This window comes from Octopus sinensis, unplaced genomic scaffold (genome assembly GCF_006345805.1).
Source record: "Octopus sinensis unplaced genomic scaffold, ASM634580v1 Contig00369, whole genome shotgun sequence".
Lineage (NCBI taxonomy): Eukaryota > Metazoa > Mollusca > Cephalopoda > Octopoda > Octopodidae > Octopus > Octopus sinensis.
Genome location: NW_021823895.1, coordinates 246 through 15000, shown reverse-complemented (window position 1 = coordinate 15000; position 14755 = coordinate 246). Strand labels below are relative to the sequence as shown.

Here is a 14755-nt window from a genome sequence, read left to right as displayed (position 1 = left end):
AGCACAAGAACACTCTATATGGTATACATGACAATATACTGTTGTCATTTATATCAGATGTTATCACATTATCACATTATATCACGTATTAATCCATATTGACATATAACACGACATATCACATGTTGCCACGTTATAATACGATTTCTTTTTATGAAATTTATCACATACTGCTATCCAATACTTGCAGATATTAAGATATAACATTATTTCTTTATTGCATACTATTGTATATTAATCGCATATTACTGCATTGCCGTATATTATCATTGATTATCACATAGTATTACATATTATATGTCGTATTAACACATACCATCTCACGTTAACACCATACATTATATGATATTAACAGATAATACTGATCTCACATGTTATTACGTAATATATTCTTGCATTTTCACATATATGCTACACAATGTCACATATATATTTCATGTATCTACGGCGGTGAGCTGGCAGAAACGTTAACATGCAGGGCGAAATGCTTAGCAGTATTACGTCTGTCTTTACGTTCTGAGTTCAAATTCCGAGGAGGTCGATTTTGCCTCTCATCCTTTCGAGGTCGATAAATGAAATACCAGTTGCACACTTGGGTCGATCTAATCGACTGGCCCCCTCCCCCCAAATTTCCAGCCTTGTGCCTAGAGTAGAAAAGATTATTACATGGTATCACATATGATGCCATCACAAATTATGACACCATTTCCACGTTATTAAATGTTTACTCACTTTATCATTATCGTATCATATCACGTTCTCACACCACATCACATTAACCATTGTTATCACATATTACGTTATCACATATTAATGAACACAACATTATGACGTATTGGAGAGCCTCCTAATATCACATGGCCTTGTATATATATTTTCGTACAATTTAATATTTATACTTACCATTTGACACAGCCAACTGCTTTCGGGTCGTAGATATACTGTGTTTCAAAATTACCCAACGACTTAGTTGCTCTTTCACTGAGTATGCGTGTGAGTGTCACCATGTTGAAAGTTTCTTCTTTATTAGGGAGAGCAGCAATGATATCGCTCTCCGTTTTAGGATCCTATCGATGTAAAATGGCGAAAACGAAAAGAAGAAAGAGGAAAATAAACCAATCTTTAATTCAAACTATCAATAATAAGGAATTGAAAATACCACATTTTGTTAAAATAATTGACGTTAGATATTTAGCTAGGAAACTAATACTGATACGAATGAGGTTTCGGATTTTTTTATCACATGCTTTCACTGCACTACCGGGTGCAGCTCTGTAAGCCTTGGGTATGTGCTGTGGTTTGTTGTGGGGCCTCTTATTTTTACTGTATTGAAAGTACTTTACGTAGGCATTATTCCTAAAGTTGCAATGCATTATCACACGTTATTACATGTTATAAATTAATACATGATCATATTATCACATATTGCATATTTTATTATCGCACACTAGCACTCATTAACAAGCTATATCAAATATTATTCTATAAAAAAAAACGAAAAATAAACTTACTTTGTCTTTTAACAATGGTGTGTTTAGTGTCGCTGGATAATTTGCAGGGAAACCATATTCTTCATACTGCAGGAAATTGACAGCGGCATGTGTCACGCTACAGGTGAAGATAATTATGGCTAGAATCTCTTTTAATTCTTCCTTTGAAGACACGTGACCTTTGCCATCTTTCATTGGTAAACCCTGTAAAAAGGTTGTAATAATAAAGGTGTGTTGACTTATAGAACTAACAGGTGGAACGGTCCGGCGTAGGGATGTTGAGAAAAATAAGGAACCCTAATTTTATACAAGTTCACGGACAACAACAGTAACAACAACAACAACCAGTCTCCAATAATTATAAACATCATTTACCTCTAAACCTCCATTCTCGTGTCCTACGGCTAAACTTTCGATCCAGTTTTGTATCTCCCAGTCATTATTTACATCGTTTTCATCAGCTGAATTTGTAATTAAAACAGAAATATAATTAGAAAAAGTCCTGTACAAATATAGTATGGTTTCAGTTTTGACAAAAAAACCCCCCAAAAAACAAAAACAAATTAAAAGTAAAAAAGCGGTCATCTGTAACAGATTCTCGTTCCTTCAATTCGTTTTTCAATTTCTAAATCGATAAAAAGAAAAGAAATGGATTCATCTGCTGCTCTTGCGTCACGTGTTCTGTCCCCAACGTGGCAGTAAGTTGCTTTCTGCCGCTCCCTATATATCTATTTCTATTTCTTTACTACCCACAAGGGGCTAAACACAGAGGACAAACAAGGACAGACGAACGGATTAGGTCGATTATATCGACCCCAGTGCGTAGCTGGTACTTATTTAATCGATCCCGAAAGAGTGAAAGGCAAAGTTGACCTCGGCGGAATTTGAACTCAGAACGTAAAGACAGATGAAATACTTATTTCTTTACTACCCACAAGGGGCTAAACACAGAGGGGACAAACAAGGACAGACAGACGGATTAAGTCGATTATATCGATCCCAGTGCGTAACTGGTACTTATTTAATTGATCCCGAAAGGATGAAAGGAAAAGTTGACATCCGCGGAAATTGAACTCACAACGTAAAGACTGACGAAATACCGCCAGGCGTGCTAACGTTTCTGCCAGCTCACCGCCTTATCAACAGGACGCTATGTATGCTGCGATTGTGTACTGACTTCTGGTATTTATTCCGTGTGGCACGTCTTCTTTACAAGTTTTCTCAAAGATATAAGACCCAAGTTAAAAAGATTCTCAACAATTCAACTTCTCTGGTTCACATTAAGATGCCCACCCCAACAGGGGCCTTAACTCTCACATTTTAGAGCTCCATCACCTCCATTTTTCAGGAGCAAAATCCTTTCAACAGGTTCTATGAGACTGGAATTTTGGAATATGCGCATAACAATCATTAGTATGGGATACATGTGGCACGATTACAATTTTTTTCAGGGTGTATAAAGAGGGAAATAACCCTCATCTGCAATTTTGATGAAATTCGAAACATAGGTATTCCAGTTCATTACAGAAAATATAACAGAAAAGTCTAATTCTTCAATTGTATGTAACTCGGGCAACGCTGGGTAACTCTGCTAGTAATACATATAACATAAAAGAAATAAACCAAACCGATATAATTACCATAGTAGATATCTATGTAGCTTGAGACATACTTATGTATTGCGTTGTACAATACAAGCGAATCATCTCTGAAATAGTATTTGGGTAAAACTTTCGGGTCGTCAACCTGAAATTAGAAAGCAGAGGAATATGTTCTCAACGAAACTGAGTTGCGCCAGAGAAACGTGTTGCTTATATTCTTTTCTACTCCAGGCATAAAGCTCAAAATTTTGTTGGGTGGGTGGGGCAGTCGATTGGATTAACCCCAGTACGCAACTAGTACTTTATTTATCGACTCCGAAAGGATGAAAGGAAAAGTCGACCTCGGCGGAATTTAAACACAGAACGCAAAGACAGACGAAATACCACTAAGCATTTCGCCCGGTGGGCTATCGATTCTTATTTCTTTATTGCCCACAAGGGGCTAAACATAGAGGGGACAAAGAAGGACAGACAAACGGATTAAGTCGATTATATCGATCCCAGTGCGTAACTGGTATTTAATTTATCGACTCCGAAAGGATGAAAGGCAAAGTCGACCTCGGCGGAATTTGAACTCAGAACATAACGGCAGACGAAATACCTATTTCTATTTCTTTACTACCCACAACACAGAGAGGACAAGCAAGGACAGATACACGGACTAAGTCGACTTAAATCGACCCCAGTGCGTAACTGGTACTTAATTTATCGACCCCGAAGGGATGAAAGGCAAAGTCGACCTCGGCGGAATTTGAACTCTGAACGTAACGGCAGACGAAATACGGCTACGCCTTTCGTCCGGCGTGCTAACGATTCTGCCTGTTCGCCGCCTTACGTGTTGACTATATTACCATTGTTGATGAATTGTTTAACCCCTTACCCGGCAAAGACGAATTGTCTTCACTTATTTGTCTTTTTCAGAGTGTAACAAGTAAACTCGTCCAAAGCATATAATTTCAAAACCTGTCACAGATATCGTTATACATCAATTCTCGGCATTTCTCGTTTTCATTTTCTGTTTTTTCTTTCTTTTACAAATTACGCCAGATGTCGAACTCAGGAGATAACTATGAGTATGAACCTTCTATTGGAAACCCGGATACATCAGATGAGATTTTCAATTATAGAAAAAAGCCATAAAAATATTCGTCTGAAAATGAAACGCTTTCTCCAAAAGAAAAAAGTTACCAGGTGAGGGGTTTTCAAGAAAATTCCAAGAAAAATACATTTAATGGATAAAATCTATTACCTACAAGAAAAAAAAAATACTGCGTTGTGGAAAAATTTCTTAAAAGAACTGGTAAGAAACGAAGCAATCAGAAAATGCCCGATGAGAAATACATTTCTTTCCAGTAATCTCCGGTTCATTATTAAAATATATCATAACAGTAGCCACCCAATGTCATGTGATATTATGTTTCTGAAACTGGAAGTCTTCTGTCACAGACTTGGGCAAATATTTTTATTTTAATGCAAGACTACACAGATATTCACGTATGCAAGTCTCTCATCTCCCGCCACCGATGCCGTCCAAAAGGCAAGACAAGGCCGAGAGATGTTGGAATGACAGCCGTTTCAGGTGTTGTTGTCCGGATACAAAGACTCAGAAGAAATACTGAAAGCCACTTCGCTCTGGTTCTAGTAATTCCATTTATCTAATCTAAACTAGCAATTCTTTACTAACATCGAAACTGTGAACATAAATTTATAGTTGGAACCGCAGGATTTGAAATTAGAACTCTGAGAAATCAAGAAAAAGAGAAAGGCTTACTTTTCGGTTTTCAAAATCAGTAGCTGGATGTCCGTCACTTGAAAAGTTCCATTCGTGTGAACTATAAGGATATATCATATATATATATATATATACATATATTATTATTATTATAATTTTTATTATTATTATTATTATTATTATTATTATATATATATATATATATATATATATATATATATATATATATATATATTATATACTTCATTAAAGCAGCAGAAAATTCCACAAAACCTGTTACTCTGAGTTTCGCGTTGCCGTTCGTCGGACAGTTTTTGCGAAACTCAGAGTAACAGGTTTTATGGAATTTTCTGCTGCTTTAAATAAAGCATATTACTCTACCACTGGTATTTGAGTACTCTTTTTTTCCACCTTGTTTCACATTTATGTGTTTACTCCGGTATATATATATATATATATATATATATATATATATATATATATATATATATATATATATTAGACTGGTGTATAATTACTGCGGCTTTTTTTTCAATAAATGCTATTCACCCCCAAAAATTACACAAAATGCCAAGCAGAAATTGAAGTAGATGGTGAATATGGTCCGGAATAAGCATTTAAATATGTTTTTGTTAAATGTTGTTATTGTTTTTGTAGAATAAAATTTATTGAAAAAAGCCGCAATAATTATGCACCAACCTAATATATATATTCATATACATACATACATACATACATATACACACACACACACACACACACACACACCACACACACACACACACACATATACATACTATTTGAATATCATTTACGAGGGGCGTTCAATAAGTAATGCCCCTGACCCACTTCCCATAGCAGTAGAGCAACGAAACTTGGCACAGGTATTAGTCTTTTTCCACATAGGAACAACCCAGAGGTACGCATTTCTCCCATCGTTTGATGCAGTTCTGGAGACCGTTTTCGTAGAAGAACCCAGCTTGGTCTCCAACCACGACGTGACTTCAGAAATCAAGGCTGCATCATCTGGGAAACACTTTCCTTTCAAAATAACTTCATGGCTGGGAAGAGGTGAAATAGAGGGTGTGCAAGGTCAGGGAGAGTAGGGGGATGGGGGAAGAGTTCATAGCCGCACGCCTGTGCTTCTGATCTGGCGACACGCGAGTTCTGGACCGGAGCGTTGTCCTGCAGGACGAGGATGCCTTTGCTGATCTTGCCCCGCCTCTTGGTTTCGATAGCTTCTCTTAATTTCCTCAAAAGTGAAACATGATAGGCTCCTGTAATTGTGGTACCCTTGCCAGGAAATCTGTCATCACTACTCCGTCCTGGTCCCAGAAGACTGTGAGCATGACCTTGCCGCGGAGGGCTGCACCCTTGCCTTCTTTGGAGGAGCTGAGTCATGGTGCTTCCACTGCATTGACTGGGCTTGGGTCTCTGGATCATAGTGATGGACCCAATCTCATCCTGTGTAATCAGTCTTTTGAAAAATTTTGACTCATCTTCTTGGCACATCCCTAAATTCTTGCTTCTGGAATTCTTGCGTTTTGCTTCTGGAAAAGTGTGAGCAACCTGGAAATCCATCTGGCAGACACCTTTTGCATATGCAAATGGTATGAATGATAGTTTCCACAGACCCGGTACTAATCTTGACCTCATGGGCTATTTGGCGAATAGTTATGCGTCGATCTTCCAAAATGGCAGCCTCAACTTGACGGACGATGCCTCATCAATGGCAGAAGGGGTGCGACCAGATCTGGGAGCTGTTTCCACAGAGTTCCGACCATGTTTGAATTCACGATGCCAGCGTTTTACAAGGTCATGATGGGGCATCATCACCATAAGTTACTTTCATTTCTTAAAAGTCTCCTGTGGTGTGCGTCATTTCAAATACAAAAACCGGATCACTGCTCGACACTCAAACATGCTCCATTTCCCACTTGGACTCATTTCAAACACCTGTAAATCAGAAACCACAATTAGTTCGGAGCTATAATTTGCCACTTAATCTATAGAAATATCAATAAGTGCACATGCAAAATTTCAGCTAGATCAAACAAAGGCAAGTGGGTCAGAGGCATTACTTATTGAAACGCCCCTCGTATAGTAATAATAAATATAATAGTTTATACATATAAGAATACATACTTCCTTTTATATATGTATGCATGTATGTATGTATGTATGTATGATGTATGTATGTATATATATATAGATATATATTATAATATATATATATATAATGCATATATATATATGTATATGTATATATATATATGTATATATATGTATTATATATATAATATGTATATATTATATATATATATATATTATACATATATATATATGTATGTATATGTATAATAAAAGCATTACAAATGAGAAAGTCAGTACGGATGCATATAAAACGTGTATATCCAAAGGAAATTAGATATAATAGTAGATAGTAGATATATACGCACACAGAAAAAACATGCAGATATTCAGAGAGAGACACCCCCCACCACACACACAGACCTATACATAGATTACCAGAAAAGAAAGAAACAGCCACGGAGTGATTACATGACAGTCCAAGCTTAGACAAACTGGACTCAACTCTCACGTAAGAGCATGCGACTGGGCGCTTCCTATTGCTTATTGAATACACCTATGTTCACACCTATCTGTTGAACCTCATCAACGACACAGGTGACACAGGATAATTTGCGTTTATAACATACCTGTTATGGATAAGTTCGTACATTCCATCTCGTCCAATCGCCATTACTTTATCGACCAAACCTTCAGTCGATACTAGTTTTTCAAATGCAAAACTGGAAAAATAAAATCAAAGGAATAAAAAAAAATTTTAAAAAAGGAATAAAAAAATAGGTGGCTAAAGCAAATAAAGACAAAAAAGGTAGAATACGTGAATAAGGGTGCAAAGCAGCATCTACAATTGCTAGAAATATAACTCCAGTACTCACACAAAATCGCCAACCTCATGAAGTTTCCAAAGGGACTACGAGTAGCAAGCCACAACATCTTTTTCCAGCGAGATAAAACTCGATGAATTAAGTAACTTGATCCTATCATATGACTTCGAAATTTAACCAATAAGGTTTCGTTCCTCTTCAGGGGAATTCACAAATTAATCCGGGTTAAAGAGTTAGCTTGCTTCCCACTGGTTCTTGGAGGAAAAATAACCGTTGAACAGCGAGCGCCAAAATTCAAAGCGGTGTATATATATATATATATATATATATCCCCTACTATCCCTCTAGCGTCTAACGTGTGACCTCTGATATCTGACTTCTGCCTGAAATCAGAACGCCATGTTGGATCGTTAGCTCCTACACGCATTTTTTTTCTCTCCTTGTTTCTTTTCTGTGTATCTTTCTGTCGAAGAGCGTAGGCTCGAAACGTAAAAGACTTGTTTTATTTCTGTTCCTGAGCGCCCATACTAATACATTTGTTTGTTTGTACTCTACCTGCCTTCGCTTTTGTTTATTTTCGTAAACCTTCCCGTTATACATATATATAATATATATATATATATATAATATATATATATATATATATGATGTTTGATAAAATATAACAGAAACTCGCTATAGATTGGTCATGCCTTGATGTCACATGAACGAGTTTCCTTATATTAAAATTTATTCGGCCGTGTGTTTGAGGAGTCTCTACGTGTAATCACTTTTCTGTTTCTCCAAGGCCAAGTTTGAACTCTCAGATTTTGACATGGCGTTCTATGACCACCATTGTCCCTAGGTATAGCATACAGACAGAAAGTACCTCAAGGATAACTTCATCTAGTTTGTCTTTCATATATTTAAGACACGTAAGATATAATCTGAGCAAGATTTGGCTATGCATTTTAGCACTTTTGGCAATCTGAAAAATATTTCATAACTCCTTACAGCAACTGATCTTACCAAACATTTATATTACTACTTAAAAATTTGTTTCCTTAATTTTTATTGTTGGCAAATTGTGAAGAATGCGACTGGAAATTAGAGGTTCTCTCTTGCTATTACAAGAGAAAAAAATGCCAGAAAGACAAAAGAAAATAAAGACAAAAATCAAATACAAAAACAGAACTCACTCGTTGATGGCCAAAAGGTAAAGTGTGTGAGGTGCCAAAATCTTGTAGACTGGATGCGACACAGATATGTTTCTGTGTAGGGCAAGGACAACCATTTGCATCAGTAAACGAGTTAAACCTGCAAAATATATTCGTTTAAAGGGTTTTAATGAATTTTATTGCTTTGCTGTTGGAGGGGAAGTGCTGTTGTTGGCGGTGTGATATCAATCGTTTATACATTTCATTGTTGATGATAGGAACAAGAAAATGTTTCCCTTTTTTCCATTTTGTTGTTAACTGATACACCCACACACACACGTACACATACACACACATATATATGCATGTATGTATGCATGTATATATATATATATATATATATTATATATATATATCATATATATATATATATATATATGTGTGTGTGTGTGTGTGTGTGTGTGGTGTTTGTGGTGTGTGTATATGTATGCAAGACGTAAGATGGAATATACAAGAATTTATTATAATAAATTCTCTTATATTCCATCTTCCGTCTTTCATTTGCCATATGTATATATATATATATATATATATGTATTATATATATATATATAATATATAAATATATATATATATATATATATATAATATATATATATATATTATATATATATATATATATATTATATATCCGGGATCCGGGACCCCCGTCGGTCACGACACTGACCATGGGATTGCACCTAGAAAGTTACCCTCCTAGTCACAAGTCTGGGCATGGTTGTTTATGGAAGACCATCAGTCGCCCATGCATACCGGCCTTCCCTCGCCACCAGTGTTATCCAAGGGAAAGGCAAAGGGGCTGATACAGTTTGGCACCAGTGACGTCGCAACTCATTTCTACAGCTGAGTGAACTGGAGCAACGTGAAATAAAGTGTCTTGCTCAAGAACACATACATACATACATACACACACACACACACATTTATATATATATATATATATATACATACACACACACATATACATAATATATATATATATATATATATACATACATACACACACACACACACACACATATATATATATAAATATATATATATACATACATACATACATATATATATATATATACATACATACACACACACACACACACACACACACACACACACACACACATATATATATAAATATATATATAAATATATAACATTATATATAAGGGCTTAGTAAAATAAATTACTTTGCCACATACTGAACTCATTAGAAATAGCAGCTAAAGAAATTTCTTCAGCTATTTCTAATACTTAAAGAAGATCTCTCTCAGATAGTATTTGCCTAAACTAACTCACAAAAGTATGGGGGAAAAACATAAAAAATCAAGTGCAAAGGTTATTTGAGAACGTACGTTTCTAGATTAGTCAATTCGACATTTCTTTCTTCAGCTCAGAATTCCTTGAATCGGATTTGGGAACACTTAAAGTCGGGAGCATACCCTTTCGGCTTCTAATCACCTATAGAATCTGCTCGAACTAAAAGTGCTATCAAATTCGAATATGCAAGCGAAGAAGTTCGTCTCCCCTTTCCACCAGCGGGGTTAAAATTGACAAACACCAGGTATTAACAGTGAAAACCGCAGAATTTAGCAAAGAGAGATGAATTATAATTTCAACAATTGAGGGTGGTAAATTAATTAATTATTAATCAGTTTCACCAAGTGTTCAGTATGTAAGGGGACCATTATAGGCGAATTCAAATATTACATTATATATAAGGCTTAGTAAAATAAATACTTTGCCAATACTGAACTCATTAGAAATAGCAGCTAAAGAAATTTCTTCAGCTATTCTAATACTTAAAGAAGATCTCTCTCAGATAGTGTTTGCCTAAACTAACTCACAAAAGTATGGGGGAAAAAACATTAAAAAATCAAGTGCAAAGGTTATCTGAGAACGTACGTTTCTAGATTAGTCAATTCGACATTTCTTTCTTCAGCTCAGAATTCCTTGAATCGGATTTGGGAACACTTAAAGTCGGGAGCATACCCTTTCGACTTCTAATCACCTTATATATAATGTAATATTTTGAATTCGCCTATAATGGTCCCTTTACATACTGAACACTTGGTGAAACTGATTAATAATTAATTAATTTTACCCTCAATTGTTGAAATTATAATTCATCTCTCCTTGCTAAATTCTGCGGTTTTCACTGTTAATACATGGTGTTTGTCAATTTTAACCCACGCTGGTGGAAAGGGGAGAGCAGAAAGAAATTCTTCGCTTGCATATTCGAATTTGATAGCACTTTTAGTTCGAGCAGAATTCTATAGGTGATTAGAAGCCGAAAGGGTATGCTCCCGACTTTAAGTGTTCCCAAATCGATTCAAGGAATTCTGAGCTGAAGAAAGAAATGTCGAATTGACTAATCTAGAAACGTACGTTCTCAAATAACCTTTGCACTTGATTTTTTAATGTTTTTCCCCCCATACTTTTGTGAGTTAGTTTAGGCAAACACTATCTGAGAGAGATCTTCTTTAAGTATTAGAATAGCTGAAGAATTCTTTAGCTGCTATTCTAATGAGTCAGTATGTGGCAAAGTAATTTATTTTACTAAGGCCCTATATATAATGTAATATTTTGAATTCGCCTATAATGGTTCCCTTTTCCCTTAACTGACACTTGGTGAAACTGATTATAATTAATTAATTTTACCCTCAATTGTTGAAATATATAAATATATATATATACATACATACATATTATATATATATAATACATACATACATACACACACCACACACACACACACACACACACACACACACACAACCACACACACACATATATATATATATATATATATATATATATATATATATGTGTATGTATATAGCAATATGAAGATGCCTAGTGATGTTTCTTCCAGTTTTTAGTCTCCTGTATGTGCAAATTTTGTCTTGGTCGCTCATGCCATTTATATCTCGTACCTTGTGGTACAAGTAGAAAGCGGTACTACTGCTACTGCTACTTAATATTGCCATCGAAAACGAAGTTCAATGGTGAAATTCCATCGAGTCTAAAACACTTCTCGCCGTATTTAAGACCAATTAGCTACGTATGATCTTTGCTATAAGACAATTTTTCGTTCGCAGATAACTTCGTCCGCAAGGGGAATAACTCTAGCTTCATGTTGGAGATGACAAACATCATCTATATTTACGAGTTACGGCCCTCTAACTTGGAAATTAAATTTACGTAGCTATAAATGGTGGATGGAAGCACTCCGTCGGTTACGACGATGAGGGTTCCGGTTGATCCGAATCAACGGAACAGCCTGCTCGTGAAATTAACGTGTAAGTGGCTGAGCACTCCACAGACACGTGCACCCTTAACGTAGTTCTCGGGGATATTCAGCGTGACACAGAGAGTGAAAGGCCGGCCCCTGAAATACAGGTACAACAGAAACAGGAAGTAAGAGTGAGAGAAAGTTGTGGTGAAAGAGTACAGCACAGGGATCGCCACCATCCCTGCCGGAGCACTCCGTCGGTTACGCGACGAGGGTTCCGGTTGATTCGATTAACGGAACAGCCTGCTCGTGAAATTAACGTGTAAGTGGCTGAGCACTCCACAGACACGTGCCCCTTAACGTAGTTCTCGGGGATATTCAGCGTGACACAGAGAGTGACAAGGCCGGCCCTTGAAATACAGGTACAACAGAAACAGGAAGTAAGAGTGAGAGAAAGTTGTGGTGAAAGAGTACAGCAGGGATCGCCACCATTCCCTGCTGGAGCACTCCGTCGGTACGACGACGAGGGTTCCGGTGATTCGATTAACGGAAAAACAGCCTTGCTCGTGAAATTAACGTGTAAGGGCTGAGCACTCCACAGACACGTGCACCCTTAACGTAGTCTCGGGGATATTCAGCGTGACACAGAGAGTGACAAGCCGGCCCCTTGAAATACAGGTACAACAGAAACAGGAAGTAAGAGTGAGAGAAAGTTGTGGTGAAAGAGTACAGCAGGGATCGCCACCATCCCCTGCTGGAGCACTCCGTCGGTTACGACGACGAGGGTTCCGGTTGATTCGATTAACGGAACAGCCTGCTCGTGAAATTAACGTGTAAGTGGCTGAGCACTCCACAGACACGTGCACCCTTAACGTAGTTCTCGGGGATATTCAGCGTGACACAGAGAGTGACAAGGCCGGCCCCTTGAAATACAGGTACAACAGAAACAGGAAAGAAGAGTGAGAGAAAGTTTGTGGTGAAAGAGTACAGCAGGGATCGCCACATCCCCTGCTGGAGCACTCCGTCGGTTACGACGACGAGGTTCCGGTTGATTCGATTAACGGAACAGCCTGCTCGTGAAATTAACGTGTAAGTGGCTGAGCACTCCACAGACACGTGCACCCTTAACGTAGTTCTCGGGGATATTCAGCGTGACACAGAGAGTGACAAGGCCGACCCTTTGAAATACAGGTACAAACAGAAACAGGAAGTAAGAGTGAGAGAAAGTTGGGTGAAAGAGTATAGCAGGGATCACCACCATCCCTGCCGGAAACCTCGTGGAGCTTTTAGGTGTTTTCGTTCAATAAACACTCACAACGCCCGGTCTGGGAATCGAAACCGCGATCCTATGACCGCGATTCCGCTGCCCTAACCACAGGGCCATTGCGCCTCCACACAGCTATAAATATGTGTGCATGAAAAATAGAACGGTGGGCTCAAGTGAATATCAAATCTCTGTTTTGTTGTTTCTCCAATGGTTATAAAAAGAATAACCGCCGTGATCATAGCATCTTTCGTATGTGGTGGGTCGCTTCGATTAAACTTTCGGTGCGTCGTTGGTGTATTTCTCAAACAATGAATGATATCAAAATTATACGCAACAAAATCAGCATCAACACTACCACCACCACCACCACCACCACACAACTACCACCACCACCACCACCACCACAAATACCACCACCGCCACCACAACTACCACCACCACCACCACAACCACCACCACCATCACCACCACCACCACCACCACCTCCACCAACACCACCACCACTACAACCACCGCCGATGACGCCACCACCGCCACCACCACCACCACCGCCGATGACGCCACCACTGCCACCGCCATGCCCACTACCATCGCCCCCTCGCCGCCACCACCACCACCACACCGCCACCGCCACCAGTACGTAACTGGTACTTGATTTATCGATCCCGAAAGGACGAAAGGAAAAGTCGACCTCGATGGAATAAAAAATAATGGTAATAATAATAATAATAATAATAATAATAATAATACCTAGGTGCACAACAGATTGATGGTAGCTGGAATCCGCCAGGTTATACCACATTTTAGCCAGGGTCCAAACGCCCGAGTCATCAGTAGGAAGGAAGACCTGAAGGGAAATAAAACATTGGAAGAGTTTCATAGGAAATATGCAGAGAAAGAAATGGAATTAAGCGGAGGACATAGAAATATGGCAGGCGAGAGGAGGTCAGGGCAGTGGCTTTGAGAACAAGCATTAAGGAATAGGTGAGAGGTTTAGACCAGATGAGAGAATGGACATTTGTCAACGCATATATAAACTGACATACTTACACACACACACACATGCGCGCGTCTGTACGCGCATACATGCCCACAAAGACTCATACACACACACACACGCACACACTTTCGTTGCCAGTGCCGCTGGACTGGCTCCTGTGCAGGTGGCACGTAAAAAACATACATTTGAGTGTGGCCGTTGCCAGCACCGCCTGACTGGCTCTCGTGCCGGTGGCACGTAAAAGCACCCACTACACTCTCGGAGTTGTTGGCGTTAGGAAGGGCATCCAGCTGTAGAAACTCTGCCAGATCAAGATTGGAGC

General features: G+C 38.2%; 1 protein-coding gene across 1 annotated transcript in view; it reads right to left on the bottom strand.

Moving 5' to 3' along the window:
- Nucleotides 1–14328, bottom strand: part of LOC115226898 (allene oxide synthase-lipoxygenase protein-like) — a 15264-nt gene extending 936 nt beyond the window's left edge. Inside the window, exons 1-8 of the mRNA XM_029797880.2 lie at nucleotides 14184–14328; nucleotides 8917–9034; nucleotides 7544–7636; nucleotides 4863–4923; nucleotides 3131–3236; nucleotides 1866–1951; nucleotides 1512–1694; nucleotides 904–1067 (exon numbers count right to left, since the gene is read on the bottom strand). Of these exons, the coding sequence (XP_029653740.2) occupies nucleotides 904–1067; nucleotides 1512–1694; nucleotides 1866–1951; nucleotides 3131–3236; nucleotides 4863–4923; nucleotides 7544–7636; nucleotides 8917–9034; nucleotides 14184–14313 (941 nt within the window). The 5' untranslated portion in view covers nucleotides 14314–14328. The remainder of the gene's footprint in view (nucleotides 1–903; nucleotides 1068–1511; nucleotides 1695–1865; nucleotides 1952–3130; nucleotides 3237–4862; nucleotides 4924–7543; nucleotides 7637–8916; nucleotides 9035–14183) is intronic.
- Nucleotides 14329–14755: the final 427 nt, after the last annotated feature.